This window comes from Eublepharis macularius, chromosome 2, assembly GCF_028583425.1.
Source record: "Eublepharis macularius isolate TG4126 chromosome 2, MPM_Emac_v1.0, whole genome shotgun sequence".
Taxonomy (NCBI): Eukaryota; Metazoa; Chordata; class Lepidosauria; order Squamata; family Eublepharidae; genus Eublepharis; species Eublepharis macularius.
In genome coordinates this window covers 23,017,114-23,040,067 of record NC_072791.1, presented here as the reverse complement: position 1 = coordinate 23,040,067, position 22,954 = coordinate 23,017,114, and the positions used below count along the sequence as shown (strand labels likewise).

Below are 22,954 nucleotides of genomic sequence, written 5' to 3'. Positions count from 1 at the left end.
AACTGCACTTTTTAAAAGCCAGGAGGTGCTGTACAAAAAGCTGGAAGACTGTTAAGGGTTAATCCCCTCATAGAAACAGAAAGCTTTGAGTGACAGGCTACTCCAAGGAATCTGATTAGGTAGCATGAGCTGGAAAGAGGAGGGTCAGTTTTTCAGCCCTAGCTGAGAGGAATCAATTGTGAACAGCGGGAAGGTGGAGTCCTAACTGAGAGCAGTTTAACACTGACAGGAGAACTGGGGAAAAGTTGGCAAGGAAGCTTGGAAAGTAGATGCAGACTCCCATTCGGGTCAAAGAAAGGGGATATAGATCTTCTAGTGAGAGGAGAATTTCCCTACCTAGTCAAATAGGGAAGTAGCTCTGGAGAGTGAAAAGATCGCTGATTGGGTGCGGCTGGAGACTGCCTTTTGGAGACTTAAGATTCAGTTAAAAAGGAAAGCACTGGTGTGTGAAGAGAAGGGTTTGGGGTACTAGAAAGTGGGTACCAGCCGCCTTAAACCGAAAAGAGAATACTAAAAGAAAGTGTATTAGAATGTTTAGGGGAAAACGTGGGAACAAAAGGCTCTAAACATAAGAATTTAAGAATCTGCGAAGAGCATAAGAACTAAAGTCTGCATGTACTGATTTTACCTCAGATTTCTATGTTGAATTACCTCAGACATTTTCAGCCCCTGGTTTTACCTGACCTTTCCTATCTAAAATAAATAAAATAGTTAATAATTTTTGAATTTTAAAAATGCCTCTGGTGTAGGGTTGCCAGACTCCAGGTAGTGGCTGGAGATCTCCTGGAATTACAACTGGTCTCCAGGCCACAGAGATCAGTTCACCTGGAGCAAATGGCTACATTTGGGGGTGGGCTCTATGGAATGATGCCATGCCAAGGTCCTCCCCCCCAACCCCACTTTCTCCATGTTTCACCCCCCAGATCTCCAGGAATTTCCCAACTTGGAGCTGGCAACCCTACTCTGGTGCCATTTCTACTGTTTAAGGACAAAGAGGGGGAAAGGAGGAGGGATTGTCATATCTTAATTTCTCCAAAATATTATGCAGTGTATGTACACATAGATTATTTCTAATTGCCTCTATCAGAAAAGTAGATTTCTAATACAGCTCTGCAAAAATATCTCCCACATATATAGAAAAACAGCCTTTTTGATTTTATACTTTTCCTGGTTTCCATAGTGACTTAATGCTGCTCACATCGTGAAACAATATTCCCACAAGTTAAGGCAAATATAAAAATGTATTTTCTTTGTAACTAATCCAGTGTTTTATTCATCAATGGCCTGTTTTCTTCTGTATTCCTATATATAAAATCTGGTGTCAGCAAAAACAGAAATGGTTTATCCACTACACTTCCTGGTTTGATTTTTTTCTGAGGAATGTAATGTCCTTCAAAAGATAATTTAGTTCCTGTTGTAAGTACATGGATACAAGGGCAGAATAATGGCCATTCTTTCTACTTATTTTTTAAGGTGTCTACAGAAAATGAAGTGCCAGTTCTGTAGTTCAGAGTACATGGCAGGTTTCTCTCCCAAAGCTCCATATTATCTCAATTAGCTCCATATTTCAGTCAAGCCCTGACCTGGATAGCCCAGGCTAGCCCAATCTTGTCAGATATCAGAAGCTAAACAGAGTGGACCCTGGTTAGTTCTTGGATGAGAGACCACCAAGAAAGTCAAGTGTTGGTATACAGAGGCAGGCAGTGGCAAATCACTTCTGTTCGTCTTTTGCCTTGAAAACTCCATGGGGTCACCATAAGGGGGAATAAAACTTTAGTTAAATTGAGGGTCATATAGAACCAGAGCCTTTGACTTGCAGCATAACTATGGTTCTGACTTTCTCTCCAATTTTAAGAATTGAGATGATGGGATTAGTATGTTTGAGGTCTAAGTGTTTTAACATTTGCCACCTTTGAGACCCTGAATTGGGTGGAAGGGTGGCATAGAAATGTTTGAAATAAAGTTGCATTTCAGCCAGAAAGATCCTTGATGCTGTTCCCATTCTACAATTAAAGAGTAGAATGAAAAAGACTCTTCAGAATGTATTGTATTGCTCCTTCTCTATTGCTGGACACTGTGCTACTGTACCAGGTATTCTGTAATGCAACCAGCCAGTGATCTTTTCTGCACAGGGCTTTTTCATAGTCTGGCCCCATACTACATGGATTTCTCTCCAGACTTCTGCATGTATGGTCAAAATACCCCAATTCCAAACTGCTTCCCAGACTTTTTTGCATTCTGCACAGAGAAAGGCTGGACTGCTGCAGAATTGATCTTTCCCCAGCTTTTCTGTAGCTTTTCTTCCTGCACCTGTACTTTGATGGTTTTTCCCAGCAAAGTCAAACCAGGGCTTTTTTGAAGAGCAGAATGCTTTCTTTGGTGCAAGGTCTAGCCCTGGCCCTGCCTTTTGCCCTCACCTTTATTCCCCTGCATACTGATTGGTTGAACAACAACCAAGCACATTTTCTTTTGATTTAAAAAACAAATTAAATGGCAACCTTGGTGCCATTAAAAGACAAAAAAAAAGGTTCCTCAGCGATCAGCTGAGGAAACTGACTGATCCATAGATCCTCAGCTGATGGACTCAGGAAACTGATAAGTCCTCAAAACCCACAGCAGAACTGAGGCATTTTTCTAGTGCAGAAATAAAAAATGGACACCACTTAAGTTCAGCTCCCTCAGTGTGTAGCATTAAAGAATCGAAGCAGTACGGGGCCAGAACCGACAAATAAAGCAGATCCAATCTTCATGTGTCGAATATGCAGAAAGCCAGATGTAAAGTTCACCATGCAGAAGAGGCCAGTAAGCACCCATGTGCACGTATCAGGCACTGTTCTCCAGGCCCCCTGCATGCAGCGCCTTACTCCTTTTTGATACTGTTCTGGGGAGCAACAGCCTATTGCACACATGTAAGTGAAATTCAGGAAGACTTTGCCTTGCCAGTATATGAAACAGCAGTGAGAGTAATGAGGATGGATGGATGGAGGTTACAGTCTATCTCCGCCTTCAAGCTCTTCATGTGCAGGAGGGGCTGAATCCTGTCCTGAATCAGAGTGGCTGCAGAACAATGAGTTAGCCATGACATAAAATGAAATGTTTTTGTTGTGATTAATATTGAGGATTGCCAGCTGCCCATTGCTAATTTGAGTTGAATTGCTTTTAAGCCTGCTTTTAACTTCTGTGGTTCCAAAATAAACCTCGTTAACATTCACCCCACATTCAGTGTTCAATCGTGTATAAATTTTATGGAGTTTTGAAATGAGATAATTTTGATACTGTTTAAATTCTGTGTCATAAATTTAAATTGAGTCCTTTTTTAATGGGTTTGATTTTTTTCATAAAACTGGGTGCATTATTGAACTGTTGTTTCAACAGATAGTTTTTTTCAGTGCACAGTGTAGGCTTTTTTTGTGAAATTCAAATGTTGTAACCGTCAACTAAGCTTTTGTCATTTCCTGGTATTTATACTCTTGCATGGATAGCTGTCCTAGGACCGTTCAGTGGCCTGTATCCCAGCATGGGTTTCTTGGATGAATATTTCTTTAGTATGTGAATACCAGCTTCTTATTGCCTCTGAATACTTGTCTAGGAAGGAGTTTGACCTTTAAAATGGCAGCTCTTAACGGCGTAGGGCCCAACATAACTAAGGTTCCCTTTTGCCACACTGTTCGCTTTGGTTAAGGCTTTCTACCAAGTTCACTTGTTGTGTGTGCCGAACAAGAACACAAGGGGCATTACTAGTGACTAATCTGCACCTGCAAAATTTCCTTCCCCTTGCAATTTGCACTAGCAGTTTCTAAAAGTGTTTCAAGATGTAGTTAGCAGACCTTGACCAGCTAGATAATGGGCACGTGTGTTTTATAGGTTTGCCGTCTTCTCAGTGCAGTCCTGTTCAGCGTTACTCCAAAGTCCATTGAAATCAGTTACTTTAGACTAAAGTTGGATTGGATTGCATTGCTTGTTGATCAATTGTTTAGAAGTTTTAAGAAATTTATTCCTGATGAAGTGGCAAGCAATCATTTAAAGACATTTACATTAACTTTTGAAAAATGCTGTTGGCTGATGACGTTAGAAAAACCCTTACGGAAGGTAATATCAATATATCTAATTCTCAGCATAGCCCCATCTGTGGATACTTAGGGGCCATGGACAGACAAGACATAACTTTCCACAAACCAAAGAAAAGCCTCAGGTTCTCAGAAAAATCTGAAATCTTTTTTTTTTTAAGCGGGGTACTTCCCCAATTAATAGAAGCAGCACCTGTCGCTTTTTTTAAAAAAAAAATGTTTCCTCTGGCTGTTGCTTGACAACCACAACAGTATTACCAGTTGAAAGCTTGATTTCTGTCAGGAAAAGGCAGGGGAGTGGGACAGGATCCTTTCCAGGGCTAGTTTGGCCTTTGCGGAGGACCCATTGGGACTAGGATCAACAGCAACCACCGGATGACTTGATACCACGTGAGTCCCATAACTCACTCAGACCCAGCTGCTCACTACTGTTCAACAGCAGCCACCACACGAAAGCCAGTGTTGTGCGCTGGGGTTAGAGTTTCAGACTTAGGATCTAGGAGATTCGGGTTCAGATTCCCGTTCTGCTGTGGAAGCTCACAGGGTGACCTTGGACTACTCTGTCTTACCATACAAGATTGTTGTGAGGATAAAGAGGCGATGTAAGCTGTTTTAGGTCCCCATTGTGGAGAAAGACTGGTATAAATGAAGTAGATACATATTGCTGAAGGGGGGGGCATATAAAATGTGGGTTAGAGGGTGGGTATGAAGGAGAGAAGGAAGCAGAGAAAGATGAGGATACAGAGGTTGCCAGGAGGAAGGAAAGAAGAACTAGTATGAGGAAGAGGATACAGGTTACAGTGCAGTGCCTCTTGCAAGTCCCATGGGTTCCCCACGACATAAGCTAATACTCCCGTGCCTTGCCTTCCTTCCGTCTCTGAGCCAGAGTGGCACCTATGACTGCCAAGTCTGCAGTTGCTTTGAGTGTTCCTCCTCCATCTAGTCCATTGGACTAACCATCTGGGATAACAATGCAAATCTGAAATTCAGAGAAACTGGGGAAATTGCCAGAATTGTGACCGATATTACTCTTTTGCGGCAGTTTTGTGGCAGCTCTTTTGTGGCAGTTTTCTGGGGATTAAGTTTGTGACTTTTATAAGCTTGCAATATTTATAGTATTGTAGTTGAAAGTAGGATCTAAAGGGAGGCTGTTTGCAGGAAATAATTTTTTTGCTGCCTTTTCATTGTTAAGCAGACATGTATTTTGTAAATTAAGGAGGACAGTTGTCTTGATTTTCTACCCATGATACCCATTTGGAGGCAGTGGGGTCAATCCGGCCAGCTTTTCCACTCATCACCAAACTCCATTGCAACCCCTATTTCACATAGCTCTTTGTGCATACAGATCTCATGATCCCTAGCTTCTTGGGTGGTCAGAGAAGATCCTTCCTCCCGTTTTTTTCAGCATAAAAGCTGGTTGGACCTGCTCCAGTAGAACTACTTATTTATTTAAAACATTTATATGCTGCCTTTCCGCCCAAAATAACATCCCCAAGGCAGTGTGCAACAGATAATTAAAACAGATATAAAAGCGAACACGCACTGGTATCACACTCAAAAGTCCCCCTGGTTTAAAAGGCCATATGAAACTTTGAGGTGAATGTCATTTTTGAGCACTATCTGTAGGCAACTATATTTAAAAGAGAAGACTTTTGTGTATAAAACATGTTGGCTGAAAGAAAATTGGGTGGGAAACATATATGCATATTTGTTGTGTTTTGAGTGCATTTTCTCTCTCCCATATAATTAAAGACATGATATTGGAAAGTTACATTTTTAAAAGCCGATGTCTGTGTGAATGCTTTTCCCTGAGGTTTACTAAGCATCAGGAAAGAGGGAGGGGATCCCTTAACTTGCTTTATATAAGATTATCATTCATTTTTCCAAGACTGTGTTTTGTTTCTGGCCTCATCAAAGTGCTCAGTTATTGACTTCAGCTGTGTAATAACCGACCAGTTCTCAACAGGCTACCAAATACAATGTTCCTTATTGAAGCCCTATTTTTAAGCTGCATAGCCTTCACCACATGGCATTTTACTCTGAACAGAAAAAGTATGTGTGTAATAGAAAACAATGTACCAGTTTCTTGAATTTAGTGGCTAACTTTAAGAACTAGTTATAATTCTGGTCTCTTTCCTCCAGCTCAGATATTCTCAGAGTTTAGTACATGAAGGACCATCTCTCAGTACAATCCTGTGCAGCAACTTGTTCTGCACAGTAGCACCTGTTGGTTGTCTCAAACCTTTGAAGGCTGTGTTCTGTTGCTGCCCACTTAGGGGGGTTCTCTGTAGCACTTCCTGCCCTGTGGAACAGCCATCCAGAAGAAATTAGGAAGGCCCTGCTTTTTTTCTTATTTTGTAAGGGCTATAAGAGCGGACTTCTTAAGAGAGCCTTTGGAGTCTCTTGGTAGCTTCTGTGATCTGTTGGTTCTTGCACAGTTCACCTCCTTAGTACAGCCCCCATCACTTATGGCTATTGTCTGTGCAGCTGTCATGATCCCAAACATAGCCTTTTGAGGGGTCAGTGAGGGATCCCTCTTCTTCTTTTTAGCGGTGGAAAAACAGGTTGGATCCAACTGTGTGATTCATTTGGCTCTTTATATGTTACCTACCTTGAGTCCCAGTTGCATGGGAGAATCCTAGAATAAATCTTGAATGCAGTGAATTTGGTCTGTAATGCAGATAGGAATCTAACTTGGGTTTCCTTTTTAACAGATTGCACTCACTACAGGAAAACATTGCATTCGAATATAGCCGCTGTGTCTGTAATGTTGTTGATTCCTAATTATAGATAATTCATATTGTTTTAGAATAGAGTTCTTGAAGTTCCTCTGTTGTGTCATAAGATACACATCTCATCTCTGGTTCTCATAAGGTTGTGTAACAATACGTTCATTAGATTTTAAGATGCCACAAAGCTTGTTTTGGCTACAATACGCTAATAGGACTGTCCCTTTGGCATATAGGCAATGCTGTTTTGAAGAATGGTGACTCAAAGGCCAAGTCCACCTAAAGCTGCTCTGGCCTAGGTTTAGGCATCCACATATTATGGTTGGGCTTGGTAGCTAACTGTTATTTCCTGATAGCCAGTCATAAAATCCAGTCCCTCGACTATTACCTGTAATCAGTATATCTAATTCTTAATGTGGCCCCATCCGTTGATTTGGGGCCATGGACAAATAAGACAGATCTTTCTACAAATCTGAGAAGTCCCAGGATTGCAGAAAAATCTGAAATAATTTTTAAAAAAACATTGGGAGCAATAAAAAAACCAAGCAATAAAAGGAACTCCTGTAACTTTGAATAACAGGTGCCCTGAATGGCTGTTGCAAGGCAACCACAACAGTATTCAAGCCTTGGTTTCTGTCAGGAAAAGGCAGAGGGGTGGGGAGGGGCTCTTTCCAGGGCTCTTTTGGCCTTTGAGGAACTCACTGGGGCTAGGAGCAGGCACTGGGCAGCTTGCGTGATTCACCCGGACCTGGTTGCTTGCGACTGTTCAACAGCCACCCATGAAAGCTGATGCAGTGATTAGAGTTTCAGACTAGGATCTGGAAGAGCCAGGTTTGAATCCTGACTGCTGTTGAAATTCACTGGGTGATTTTGGGCCAATCACACACACTCAGCCTAACTTACCTCACAAGGCTTTAGGGGAAATAAAATGGAGGAGAGGATAATGATGTAAGCTGCTTTGCGCCCCCATTGTGGAGAAAAGTGGCATGTAAATGAAATAAAGAAATATAGCTGAAGATGGAGGCAGAAAAAAGGTTGGTGGGTGGGAAGGAGGGAAGAAAGCAGGCGAAGATGAGGATATCGGGGCTGCCAGGAGGAGGGAGAGAGGAAATTATGTGAGAAGGGGATACAAGGGAAAGTGAGGTCCCCCCCAGCAAGTCCTCATGAGTTCAGGCATAACTGGCACCATGTAACTTGTTCAAAGTTTTCCCAGAGAGACGCTGCTACAGGAGGGAAAGCTGAAGACAGGAGAACAGATAAAAGTAGGTTGGCTGGTGGGAAAGAGAGAAGGAAGCAAGGAAAGGGAAAACTGTGGGAGCTTTCAGGGAAGGGAAAGAGGAAGTATTAGGGGAGGAGAAAATAATGCTTTCTGCAAGCCCTTGCAGGTTACCTGCCTGTTAATTTGTATTCTTTAACCTAAAGACAGTTAACTGCCATAAACATAGTGGTATAAACTAATGTTGCCATGGCCTGGAAAAAATTATCAGGTTTAGTTGGTAACTTAAGTTTTTCCTTTGTCTATACATTGGGCTGTATTTCTGTGAATATCTAGATCAAATTCTGTATGCTGCATGTGAAAACAGATCATTTTAAATTGAATTTAGCTGAAGGTGGTTGCACACAAGTATTTGCCTAAACAATTTTATACAGGTGGTGAAAGCATCTCTTTCACTTGTTTAAAATGACATTGCATCAGAAGTGCTACATTTATTTAAAATATTTTGGTGCTCTGAGACTGTAGAGGTCTCAAAATTTGGTTAAAGGGGCGCTTGTATTCTGCTTGTTGTCATAAGAATGATGTTCTGATCATAAACAGCTGTCATTTAGCACCTTCTTTGTGGTTACCAAGCTGTCTGCTATCAGTGGTCTCCTAGTAACACTGACGAAAACTGTAATTGAATTTCACTTTGCACTGTGTGTTTATCTGGCTATTTTCCTATGTTGTTCTTGTGCGTTCATTGAATTTGAAGATGCAGTTTAGAATTGCTAAATATGCAAAACCTTAATAAATGTTAAAGCTGCTGCTTTGCTCATTATAAAGCATGTTAATTGACTTGGATAAAACTTGAACATTATGCTTAAACGTTGCAAATTGAGCAAGATTTCAAGGGTCCCAGCATGCCTCCCACTATATGGTTTGATTTGGTCCTAATAAAATGTGTTGAACTAGACTTCAGAAGTTTTTTTCCTGTTGGGTTCATATTGCCACTTTATAATTATAGTTTCTCAATAATATATTTTGCTAATTGAGCTTAAGCAAATATGTTATTTAAAAATACATCTGGACAACTAAACTAACATATATTCTAAAGCAACTTCTTTCCCAGCTGTGCAAGAAAATCTTGCTTTCTGCGGAGCTAGAAATGGGTCACAGAAATTAACTTTTAGGTAGATTTGAGGGGTTTATATTGCTTAATCTTGATCACTTTCTCCCTTCGGATTAAACCCTGTTTTTCCTATGAAGCCTACTTCTCAGTTCTTATAGTCTTTGTTTTTCCCCACATACACTTTTAATTTAAGTGGACCTTAAAAAGCAAATTTAAATAATGACTTCAAATTATCCATGAGCTAGCTACTTTTGCATTTCCTTTGAAAATGCACACTAATTGGTTGTGGTAACCATAAAAATATATATTGATTTAAAACTGGATAAATCCTTTATGCAGACTTGGCATATAGTTTGGCACAGCCAACTAATTTGATATCACGTTTACAGACGGGTATGTGGATTAGGCCTCCATGTCAGGGCTTCTAGAAAGGTGCATCCTCCTCCTTTGGAAGACCATGAGGCAAGAGAGAATCTCTCTCAGGGGACACAGAAAGAGAGGAGGAGCTGAGAGGCGTTCCCATCCTAGACAGAGAGAGCAATCTTGCTAATCAGAAAAATAACTCATACAGGAGTTTTCCGCACAAGATTTTTCCATCCGTTCTTCTGGCCCTATACAGCTTCAAATTATCCATGACTTCTGCACACATTTTTTGCCTTTACTTTTCGTTGGGGCTTTGGGGGGGGGGTCTCTAGTTTCTTTCCCCAGTTCTTTTGGGCTTATCCGCACCCTTGACTTCCTGATTTAGAATTAGAATTGGTTTGGGTGCAGTTCTTCTGCACATCTGCCCTCCCTTTGCGTTTTGACAGTTGTAGAGTTGGTTTATTTTGTTCTGCAATGTGCCTTTAAATAATCACGATTTTCAAGTGAGGGCGGGGGCATCATCAGTAACATCAGAACACACACGCCCTTTTATTTTTTGAGTATGCTTATAGTGTTATGTTGATGTAAGGACTAGATTTTTTTTAAAGATAGAAAATGAACACATGAGGAAGCATAAATGAGGAGCAGCTCTGCCACCCGTACTTAAGTTCCTCCCACTATGATTGGAGAGCTCTGTCTGGGCTGATACAGAGCTATGGGGTGGGGGCTGACACTGGCAGGGCAAACCATTCTCTGTTGGGATGGATCCTAGAACAGCCACGGCTATGTGCTTTTCAAACTGCGCTGCTTTTTCTGGCACCAGTGACCACTCCCCCCCCCTTCCTTGGGTACCCAGAGTTTTTGCAGTTTTTAAAAAATCATTTTCATAGCTTTATTGACCTACCATTATAATTATAGATACAGCAGATTCTCTGAATTCCCGGAGTCTCTAGCCCCTTCCCTTGCAGGGATATAAAGAAAAAGGTGCTGGGTCTTCCTTTCAATTTTAGACTATGCTGGGGAAAGTTGAAGGCAGTAGGAAAAGAGGGGGACCCAAAACGAGATTACTTGACTCAATAAAAGAAGCCACGTCCTCTAGTTTGCGAGGTCTGAGCAAGGCTGTTCACGACAGGATGTTTTGGAGGTCTTTCATTCATAGAGTCGCTGTAGGTCGGAGGTGACTTGATGGCACATAATATACTCGCACACATTTTAGATGGCACCTTCTCTTTTTGATATGTAACAGCCCTACCTCACAAAACAGTAAATAATTTCAACCAGAAGTAAAGGCTGGTAGTTACTAAGAAGATCAGTGTTTTGCTTGAGATGGGAGGTAAATGTCCCTGTTCGTTCCAGTTTACCACTGGAGTACTAAGAAATCAGGCAGTTACTAAACATAAAAGAAGGATAAAAGCTCATCCAGGTAGATCTGTGGACAACACCTGTTTTGACTTCTTAATGCCTGGCTGACAGTTTATGAACTAGGTGTCTGAAGATGTTCTTCTCATAGTCCTTTACTTAGAAAGCAGCTTTTGATAGGATGATCATAAGTTTAAGCAGTTTTTGCACACTTCTTCAGATTTCATGTTAAACCAGGCAAGTTTTGGAGGGCATTTATTATAGTTAAAATCCAATTGAAATCTTTAAAAACCTATTTTTCCTATTTTTTACATAGCCAAGGGGTAAGACAAGGTTCCTAATGCCACTGTTTCCCTCCCCCATGACAGACAGGAACATGGAAAGGAATAGTTTTATAACATGAATATAATTTCTGGGGTGAGGGAATGTTTTTATCTCATTCTCAGGTTCTAGAATCCATTTTTAGTTTAAGGGAGCTGGGATCAAAGGTAAGCTTAAAAAGCAAGCCTTTTGCTGTACCTGAGGCAATAGCCTCCATGATGGATGGAAGACCGAGGAGGGTGCTATAGTAGGGAAGAGACTGGAATTTTCCGTCACTCTTCACATGAAGCTGCCTTATACTGAGTCAGATCTCTGCTCTATCAAGGTCAGCGCTGTCTACTATGAATATTAGATTCCTCTATCTAAAACAAATATATATTCTCCATTATTCTAAGCAGTACATCCTTAACTATTTTTAACATTATATGCCCAAACTGTAAGTCTTTGTTTCCATCTTAGATAAACATTTTATCCCATTTTTCAATTTCAAATATTTCTATATATCATAAACCATGTAAATCATACATTCATTTAGATCAAACAATTTGACTTATTCTCTATATGTTACTCATTCTATCTTTTTGTAATAATTCTATATATCTTTCATCACGTAGTCAATCAATTTGACTCATCTGTATCTTCAGACATTCAGTTTGGTACATTTTACAAAGCTTACCAAAAAAAAGAAAATATTTTTAGTTAATCAATCCTTATATTTAATCCTTATAGTTAATTATTTTCTATCTATGTTCTGTTTGTTAACCTATATATATCTATATATATGTCAATCTATTGATCTGACTGCTTATTAATTCACATTTATCTCTTCTCCCCCCGGTAAAGTCTCCCCCCTCTACTTCAGTACTTCAGTAGTTCTCAAACTGCCACAGTTTTCCTCCCACCTCCCATTTCTTCTCCAGGTATTGTTTCAGCTTCTCCCAGTCTGTGTTGAACTGCCCTGAGTCCAGATCTCTCAGTTTTCTTGTCATCTTGTCCATTTCAGCCATATACAGCAATTTGTAAGTCCAATCTTCAATAGTTGGCACTTCTTGTACTTTCCATTTTTGCGCATACAAAAGTCTAGCTGCTGCTGTCATATAAAATATCAACGTCCTGTGTTGGGCTGGAATTCCCTCCATTCCCAAGTTCAGTAGCAGGAGTTCTGGGTTCTTATTAATTTGAAATTGTAAAATTTCACTCATTTCTCTTATTATTTCCCCCCAGTACTGCCTGGCTACCTCACACGACCACCACATATGATAGAGGGAGCCCTCATGCTTCTTACATTTCCAGCATTTATTAGAAGTATTCAAATTCCCTAGCGCAATCTTCTTTGGTGTCATGTACCAACGATAGATCATTTTGTAAATGTTCTCTTTGATATTAGTACATGTCGTTGTCTTCATTGTAGTTTTCCACAAGTATTCCCATGCCTCCATTGTTATTTCTTTATTAAAATTTATAGCCCATTTCACCATTTGTGTTTTAACTGTCTCATCCTCGGTATACCATTTCAACAGTACTTGGTATACCTTGGATATTCTTTTCTTGTCCTCTTTAAAAAGGGTCTGCTCTAGTTCCGAGTTCTCTATTCGTATACCTCCCTTTACAGAGTCCAAGTTATACAAATCTCTGATCTGTCTATACTGGAACCAATCGTAGTTCGGTGATAGTTCCTCTTGCGTCTTTATTCTAAGTTTAGATGCTTCTATTTTAGTTATTTCTTTGTATGTCAAACATTGTCGTTCGTTGTCAACAGCTCTCGGGTCTATCACCTCATATGGAAGCACCCACCAAGGAGTTCCTTCTTGTAGGTAAATTCTGTACTTCTTCCAGATTGTATATAGACTTCTCCGTACAAAATGGTGCAGGAACATCGAGTTGACCTTTACTTTGTCATGCCATAGATATGCATGCCATCCAAATATTTTTTTATATCCCTCTAGGGCTAATAGTTTCTTGTTCTTTAATGTCATCCATTCTTTCAGCCAAACTAGGCAGATTGCATCATAATAAAATCTCAGATTGGGCAGTTGCATTCCGCCTCTTTCCTTTGCATCTTGTAAAACTTTCACTTTCACTCGAGGCTTCTTGCCTGCCCAAACAAAATCTGATATTTTCCTCTGCCATTTTTCAAATTGTTTAGAGTCTCTGATGATTGGTATTGTCTGTAGCAAAAACATTACTCTTGGTAACACATTCATCTTAACTGCTGCAATCCTGCCCAACCATGACAAATTCAGTCTATTCCATTTAATCAAGTCTCTCTCTATCTGAGTCCATAGTTTTTCATAATTGTTTTTGAATAGATCTATGTTCTTTGCAGTTAATTCGACTCCCAAATATTTCACTTTGCTTGTTACTTCACAGTCCGTTGTTTCCGTTAATAATTGTTGTTTCTGCTTAGTCATATTTTTACATAATATCTTTGACTTCTTTTTGTTGATATAAAAACCTGCCAAATCTCCAAACTCCTTGATCTTATCTATCACTCTTGGCATGTTCTCCAATGGGTCCTCTACAATTAACATTATGTCATCCGCAAATGCTCTGACCTTATATGTATAGTCCTTTATTTTTATTCCACGAATTTCCTCATCTTGACGTATTTGTATCATCAGAATCTCCAATACTAGAATGAACAACAATGGAGACAACGGGCAACCTTGTCTTGTTCCTTTACTTATCGTCAATTTCTTGGTCAATTCATCATTCACCACGATTGCTGCAGTCTGGTCTCTGTAAATTTCCTTAATTGCTCTGATGAATCTTTCTCCCAATTGTAGCTTTTCCATAGTGGCAAACATAAAGTCCCAGTTCTTATAGTGTTATGTTGATGTAAGGACTAGATTTTTTTTAAAGATAGAAAATGAACACATGAGGAAGCATAAATGAGGAGCAGCTCTGCCACCCGTACTTAAGTTCCTCCCACTATGATTGGAGAGCTCTGTCTGGGCTGATACAGAGCTATGGGGTGGGGGCTGACACTGGCAGGGCAAACCATTCTCTGTTGGGATGGATCCTAGAACAGCCACGGCTATGTGCTTTTCAAACTGCGCTGCTTTTTCTGGCACCAGTGACCACTCCCCCCCCCTTCCTTGGGTCCCCAGAGTTTTTGCAGTTTTTAAAAAATCATTTTCATAGCTTTATTGACCTACCATTATAATTATAGATACAGCAGATTCTCTGAATTCCCGGAGTCTCTAGCCCCTTCCCTTGCAGGGATATAAAGAAAAAGGTGCTGGGTCTTCCTTTCTATTTTAGACTATGCTGGGGAAAGTTGAAGGCAGTAGGAAAAGAGGGGGACCCAAAACGAGATTACTTGACTCAATAAAAGAAGCCACGTCCTCTAGTTTGCGAGGTCTGAGCAAGGCTGTTCACGACAGGATGTTTTGGAGGTCTTTCATTCATAGAGTCGCTGTAGGTCGGAGGTGACTTGATGGCACATAATATACTCGCACACATTTTAGATGGCACCTTCTCTTTTTGATATGTAACAGCCCTACCTCACAAAACAGTAAATAATTTCAACCAGAAGTAAAGGCTGGTAGTTACTAAGAAGATCAGTGTTTTGCTTGAGATGGGAGGTAAATGTCCCTGTTCGTTCCAGTTTACCACTGGAGTACTAAGAAATCAGGCAGTTACTAAACATAAAAGAAGGATAAAAGCTCATCCAGGTAGATCTGTGGACAACACCTGTTTTGACTTCTTAATGCCTGGCTGACAGTTTATGAACTAGGTGTCTGAAGATGTTCTTCTCATAGTCCTTTACTTAGAAAGCAGCTTTTGATAGGATGATCATAAGTTTAAGCAGTTTTTGCACACTTCTTCAGATTTCATGTTAAACCAGGCAAGTTTTGGAGGGCATTTATTATAGTTAAAATCCAATTGAAATCTTTAAAAACCTATTTTTCCTATTTTTTACATAGCCAAGGGGTAAGACAAGGTTCCTAATGCCACTGTTTCCCTCCCCCATGACAGACAGGAACATGGAAAGGAATAGTTTTATAACATGAATATAATTTCTGGGGTGAGGGAATGTTTTTATCTCATTCTCAGGTTCTAGAATCCATGTTTAGTTTAAGGGAGCTGGGATCGAAGGTAAGCTTAAAAAGCAAGCCTTTTGCTGTACCTGAGGCAATAGCCTCCATGATGGATGGAAGACCGAGGAGGGTGCTATAGTAGGGAAGAGACTGGAATTTTCCGTCACTCTTCACATGAAGCTGCCTTATACTGAGTCAGATCTCTGCTCTATCAAGGTCAGCGCTGTCTACTATGAATAGCTGCAGCTCTCCAGGTCTGAGAGCCTAACTAGATGCATGAATTATCTACTGTACGGATTCTGTACAAGAACTTGTAACTCTGTTGTAGCTGCAAGTTCCTAGTCATGGCAGCTTGTGACTAAACAAGCAGCAGGGCCCAATTTGGATCAGGATTGCTTCACAAAAGAAGGAATTCTTGCCTTCTCCCCTGTGCTGTTTTCAATGGCTGAAACAGCCCAGGGGCTGCAGGGGGTGGGGGCCATTATTTTCTCTGTGGGTATCAGCACATGCAACTATTCAGTGCATGTTCTGGCTCACAGTGGAACAAATAATGACTCCTCTTTTGAAACAAGATTTTCAACCACTGTAAACAGCACAGGGGGAAAGGCAGGATTTTTTCCTCCTGTTCAGCAGTCCTGATCTGAATCAGGCCATGCTGCACATTTACTCATGAGTTTCCACTGAGAACTAGCAGCTAGAGTATAATTGCAAGTCCCCATGATGAACTTGTGTAACTTGTAATGCCTAGGTAAGCTCTAAAATGGAGGTTTCACATCACCTACTACCTGGTCTTTTTTTTTTTTTAAGCGTAGATGCCAGGGATTGAACCTGGGACTTTATCAATGAGCCACAGCCCCTTGCCAGCCTCTTCCACACTTGTGAAACTTGGTGGACTTTTAGCTGTTTTATAATACTTGTTTACTAGATCCATTTCTCCCCACGTTTTTTATCATTATACCCAAGCTTTCCAGGAACTCAAGGCAGCTAACAAATGCAAGGTTAAAACAGTATAACTCTATGAACAATAAAAACTTACTTAATGGAACACAACTTTTAGTACAACTGTAAAGCTAAAGTGTGTTGCGGAGTCACAACCAACTTCTGGCAACCTCGTGAACTTCCACTTCATGGGAGTTCCAGGCAAGAGATGAGCAGAGGTGATTAGCCATTGGCTTCTTTTGCACAGCAGCCCCATCTTCCTTGGTGATCTCCCATCCAAGTACTGACCCAGTTTACCTTTCAAACTATGGTGAGATTAGGCTAGTCTGGGCTATCAAGGCTACTAAGTACAACTCTGTCTTCCAACAAATAACAAAATTAGCAAATATTGCCCAATGTGTTTAGCTTACTGGCCAGGATCAGAATCTTGGGCTCAGTTTGGTTTGAGCCAGCCTTGACCTTTCTTCCATGGAAAGATACTTAATGTTCTCCAAAAGCTGGAGGAACTCATTAATGTGTTTCATAAGTGGTCCTGCTGATTGGGAGCCATATTCAAAAGTCAAAGAGCTTAAGGAGGTAATAACTGATGGAATGTAAGTCAGTCATGTTTTTTAAAAAAAAACTTTGCAAGAGAAGAAAAACTAGTATGTAAGAGACTATTCTGATCCATCTCTGCCTGTTTCTACTTTTAGGAAGACTTTTATACAGGAGAGATTTTGAATGTGTAATTTCCCTTCACTCCAGTCTACATTGGTACAGTGTTAATAATTCTACTATATTGAGATTGTATTTCTCTATTTGCACCTCTTCTACTGCATGAATATATCTAGTCTGATTCAAGTGTGAGAGAGAAACATAACTACCACCCAGCATTATCTTCCATATGTGGTTTCGCTTATTCTCTGCTGAAGTATTGTCCTCTTATGAGGTAAACTTCATCCTGAGTTTTGAGTGAAAGATATGTAAACATCCCATTTTCAGATTTTTCTAGCAGTTAAAGTACCTTGGATCTGTGTGGGTACACAGGATGCCTACCTCACACTGTATCTCAAAGACTAAATACTTTCATTCATTCATTTTATGTTATTATAATCTACTTTCTTACTGAGACTGAAGGTGGATTACCCAGTGTAACTCAATACAATCAGTGACTGATAAACCCAACAAACAATACAATGGGGTATGGATTGCAGAAATAGAACTGAATACAGATATGAAACAAAGCAGAAACAAAACACAAGCAAATTGATGTGAACATATTAAATGAGGCACACATTCTCAGTAGGGACATATCTACACCAACAAGTAGTATTCAATAGTATAATTCACAGACCCTGTCCCTTTACCAAGACATCTGTATATTTTATAGGACAAACCTTTTCCACAGTTAAAAGCCTTCTGAAATAATTCAATTTTGTATAGTTTGCAGAAAGCCAACCTGACCTCTTCAGATAGGCCATTCCATAAGGTGGGGCCACCACAGAAAGAGCACATGTACAGGCAGCTGTCGCTCTTGCCATTTGTGGGGTGGCATCTGCAGAAGGCCTTGAACTTCTGAACTAAATATTTTTATATATCAACTAAATTTACGATGTAGAGATTATGTAATAAGTAAGAAACTGGATATATGCACATATTTGAAAAATAGAGGGGGGAAGGGTAGAACATAGTACCTCATCACCAGCTAAAGTATAGCATTTTCTCAGCTGTAACACAATTTTGCTTTTTTTGACAGAGTAGGAAAAAATGCTTTCTGTACTCTTTCAAGGTACTGTCATCTTCTACAATATCCAGACAGCAGTATCTACACATGTAATAACAAAATATTTTCACTCCTTCCAGATGTCCCCCCTGCGGAGCAAGAAAAACTCTTTATTCAGAAGTTGCGACAATGTTGTGTCCTTTTTGACTTTGTTTCTGATCCACTAAGTGACCTAAAGTGGAAGGAAGTAAAACGGGCGGCTTTAAGTGAAATGGTAGAATACATCACGCATAATCGCAATGTGATCACAGAGCCTATTTACCCCGAAGTAGTACATATGGTAAGTAATGTAAATAAAATTATTCCGGAAAAAATTCTCAGAATTAAGTGGTTTTTCTTAAGTAAGGCCATAGATGTTGACTAAAGGGTTTTCCTAACACTTTGTACTGTGCTTCAGAACATAACTTTTCCACTAGTATTTATTAGCACGTAAGAATTGCAGCTATTACAACCAATGTAATAAAACCTCGCCATGATCTGAGACCTGGAATCTGAAATGTAGTGTTTGTGATAGTGTCTGCCCTTGTTTCACCTGCTGGCTGGGGATGTGCTTGGGGGAGCAGGTAGGGTGGAAAATGGTGCCATGATCAATATAGTTTCGGGTAGGGGGAGATAGAGTGGTGGGAGAAGGGCGGGCCAGGTAAGGAGAAGGGACAGCAGACATTTGCAGGCTGTTGCCCTTTGTGGTTCTTTTTCTAGCCAGAGTGATGCTGGTGACCATCTCAGCATCCCACTGGGTTTTAATAGCTTGCTTTTAAATGCTAGGTCAGTTACAAGTAAAACAGAGGCCATGCAGGACTTAATTCTGGATGAGGAGGAAGACATGGCATGTATCACTGAGACCTGTCCAGGGGAGGAATTAACCTCTCACCATTATGTGCCCCAGGATACTTGGTGATGCATCAGCATAGGCCTGGTGGGCAGGGGGGTGGTGTCACTGTAGTCTGACTTGATGCCCTGCCTCGGATTCTTCTGGGTTTGACTGTGTTAATCTAGCGCTGGCGTTCGAGACAGGATTGGGATTATGTTGGTTTACTGCCTTCCCCTCTGACCAACTGTCTCCTTGCCTAAACTGGTGCCGATGGTGTTGAAGGGTCATAGGTTGGTTGTTCTGGAGGACTTCAGCATCCATGCTGATGCTACCTTTTCAGGAGCAACTCAGCATTTCATCGCCTCCATGACCACCGGGTAATAACAAACCCCATACACTGTGTAGGTCACACTCTTGATTTGGTGTTTTGCTCTAGGCAGAAAGAAAATAATCTGAAGGTGGAGGGGCAAAAGATGATTCCCTTATCATGAACAGACCTGTTAGGGTTTAGACTTACAGGGGTACCAAAACTCCCGGGGGAGGGGGGTCAATTAAAATGGTCATCCCTGTAGCCTAATGGATTCAATTGGTTTTCAGAGGATATTGGAAGATTTTCTTGTTCATATGGTTGGAGTTCAGGTTGATTCCTTGGTTGACCTCTGGAATGAGGAAATGACTAAGACAATTTGACATGATTGCTCCTCCGTGTCCTCTTTCCTGACCAAGAGGCCAAGCAGCCTCTTGGTTTCCTGAGGGGCTGTGGGTAATGAAAAAACAAGGGAGACAACTAGAGCAATGTGGGACTAATCTGACAAGGCACAGGCTGGAGCCCATTTTAAAATCTGCTCCATGGTGGTAATGGTGGCAAAGAAATAGAATTTCTCTGCCACCATTGCATCAGCACAATGTAGACCTGCAGAATTCTTCTGGGAAGTCAGGGCCTATTGGGTTCAGGCCTACAGGAGGAGGTGGACTGCTCTGCAGCCCACTGCAGTCATTTTTGACAAACTATTTGCAGATAAAATCTCTTACGTCTGTTCTGACTGATCTGATTGGATGGTCCCACAGTGCCAATTTGTCCAGTTAATGTGGGATACCTTTCATCTTGTCCAGTCTGAGGATGTGGATTCTTGGATGTTGAGCTCTACTGCTTACTTGTATGACCTTTGCCCCTCCTGGCTGCTTAAGTCTGCTGGAAGTGGGTGGGGTGGCAGACAGTGCCTCCCCACTCTAAGAGAGGGGTGGCCACACCTACCTTGAAACGGGCAATGGTGCATCTGCTCCTAAAGAAACCTAGTTTGACCCAGGAGATCTGCGTAATTACTGTCCAGTCTCAAAGTGGCTGAGCAAAGTGGTTGAACGAGTGGTGACTGTGCAACTTCAGGGATTTCTGGTTTCAGTCCTGGCCATGGGACTGAAACAGCCTTGGTTGCCCTGGTGGATGACCAACTCTGGGGGTTGAATAGGGGGAGTGCAATCCTTTCAATTCTCCTTGACCTCTCAGCAGCTTTTGATACCATTAATCATAGCTTCCTTCTGGGACCAAGTTTTAGGGTTGGGAACTGGGGGGGGGGCACTGTTTTGCAGTGGTTTCAGTCCTACCTTGAAGGTATGTTTCAGAGCTTGGTGCTGAGAGACTGCTGCTCCACCATTTGGCCTTTGGCTTGTGGGTTTCCCCAAGGGTCTGTCTTGTCCCCCATGCTTTTCAACATCTATGTAAAGCTTCTCAGTTGTGGTACCAAAACTTTGGAACTCGCTCCTCAGGGAAATTTGCCCGCCTCCTTCTGGCATTGTCTTCCGCTGATGGGTGAAGACTTTTTGTTTTGTTTGAAGTACACCTAGTAAATTCTTACTGGCTGCACTCAGGGTGTGTGTACATTTGTTTATATATTTAAATGTTATTTTAAGGTTTTAATATTTGTTGCTTGCTGCCTTGGAGATCCTATTTTAGGTGGAAAGGTGGCATGTCAATGTTTTAAATAAAATAATAAATGATAACATGAAAAATACTTCGCGCCTCAGTGGTGGGCTGAATACAGGCTCGCAAGTTTTACTTAAAAAAAAATCCCTATGGCTCACCAGTTGTGTTCTGTGTCAACAAAGCAACAGTACATAGTCAGGATCTCTTAATAGTTAAGGAACATCCTCATTTAGCTTTGAACTGTGTCCTTTAAAAAAAGAGGCTGCCAAGAGGTCCCAACGCTGTTCTGCTCATCTTCTGAATGCAAGGAAAGTTAAATAATATATTTTTTTCAAAATGCTTTTCCTAACTAGTTGAAATATTTCACATACATGATCACAGTAATTCTTACAACAGCGCTGCAAGATGGGGCGCTCTTTGCAGATGGATACTGAGACTGAGAGATACTGGCTTGCCTAACGCAACCCATCAAGTGGCATTGACGGACTCATCTGTGACTTAAACCCAAGACTTCTGATTGGTGGCTGTCCTAGTTTGCAGCTGTCCTAGTTAGCAAAAGAATATTTGATGGTCAACAAAGTGCTAATGCAAATGAGAATCTTGAGAGAAATAAAGGCTAGGTCTGCTTGCCCCTTTAGGAAAATCTGCAGATAAATCTCCTCACTTATTTTTCCGTTAGTAACAGGCACTTTCCAGGAGTTCTCTTATAGAAAAGAAAACATTACTTTGAGGCAAAAGCATGAAGCTGAAACACACAGAATAAAATTCTCAATAGCAAATTTTGCTTAATTTGGAGTAACAGTTTTTCGGTTGTATACTTTTGCACAGGCTCCTGCATGAAATCTTCATGCAAATAGGATCGTAGTGCTCCTTCCGTTGCTCATGGAGAGCCCCCTTCACAACTACCATTATTACCCAAAAGAGCCACGTTTACTGCCATCCCTGTCATGAGGCCTGCACCTCAGGAAGGTTCACAGCTTTCCTCATCCTCTGGCAGTGGCTGTTTATAGTGGGAACCAACTGCCAACCACCAGGCAAGGGCCTTGCCCCCTTTGCTGAAACATGGAGCAGTTGCCGCAGTTGGCACGTCAAAGAGCCACATGTGGCTCCTGAGCCATTGAGTGTAACTGAAATGAGTGTTAAAATTGTTCCTTTTCTTTATCAAGACTTAGGCATGTTTAATTTTTTTTTTAGTTTGCAGTTAATATGTTTCGCACATTACCACCTTCATCTAATCCAACGGGGGCAGAATTTGACCCAGAGGAGGATGAACCAACCTTAGAAGCCGCATGGCCTCATTTACAGGTACTATGGAGACTTAATTTCTTCTGATTAAACACAGAGTGGCTGACATTACTACATAATAAAAGATGATAATCTTAAATCGGAACACATCGTACTGGCCTACTATTGGCTGGCTCATTCCTTTACATTTTGCTCAGTTTGGGATAATGCAGCTTGCTCATTACAGGGTCACCCTGCTGTTCCAGAGTAAGCTTACCTTGACTTGATATTTTTAGAAAAATTTTAATGCATTGATGTCCATCTCTATTAGTCCTTTTTTTGTCAAATTAGGACTAGAGCTTTAAGACATAACACCCCTCTGTGTAAATTATTGTTTCAACAGAAAGCAAGTATGTATACATTCAGTGTCATCATATTAAACTACAGGGGTGTTGCTTGCATGAGCATGATATGGTGGATGATATGATGCCTGAGGGCTGCATACAGCTGCAAAACTGTCCACGTCATGCCCATTTGTCTCCAAGTGAGCGGTATTCTGTATGGCAGCTTATGGGCCTCACTTAACCTTGCCCTGCTGCATAGAGATGTGTTTCGATCTAGAGAGAGAGATGAAAATCGTTTATGTGAGTAGACAAAGGCTGATAACGGCATCACACAGGGCTGCTGCAGATGTACCTGCCCCAACCTCTTAAGTGCAATGAGGTTGTAGAATCCTGCAGGATGTCTCTGCAGCTCCTCTTTGGATTAAATTCACTTCTCCCACCCTAATAGCTGTGAAGGGATGTATTGGCCCCAATCTTAACCTTTAAGTCTCCTCTTAACTAGGAATTTGGCTTCAAATATTGTGGAACCTGGTTAGCATTAAATGCAGTTAAATTTTGTGTCAGTGTGTATACTTTAACAATAGGCAAGCAGGGCAACTCACAGCAGAGATGGAGTGTGCTTTCCCATGTCAGCTCCTGATCTTTAAACTACAGTTGAGAGAGAAATCTCATATTTGCAGCAGAACAGAACTTGAATTCTCTTGAAGATCCACGTGTTAGAATAAACCTGCTGTATGTAGAAAT

General features: G+C 41.0%; 1 protein-coding gene across 8 annotated transcripts in view; it reads left to right on the top strand.

Moving 5' to 3' along the window:
• Positions 1 to 22,954, top strand: part of PPP2R5C (protein phosphatase 2 regulatory subunit B'gamma) — an 87,479-nt gene that overhangs the window by 41,711 nt on the left and 22,814 nt on the right. For all 8 annotated transcript variants that reach the window (XM_054970680.1, XM_054970679.1, XM_054970681.1 and 5 more), the window contains 2 exons: positions 17,991 to 18,190; positions 21,837 to 21,947. In XM_054970680.1, the coding sequence (XP_054826655.1) occupies positions 17,991 to 18,190; positions 21,837 to 21,947 (311 nt within the window). The remainder of the gene's footprint in view (positions 1 to 17,990; positions 18,191 to 21,836; positions 21,948 to 22,954) is intronic.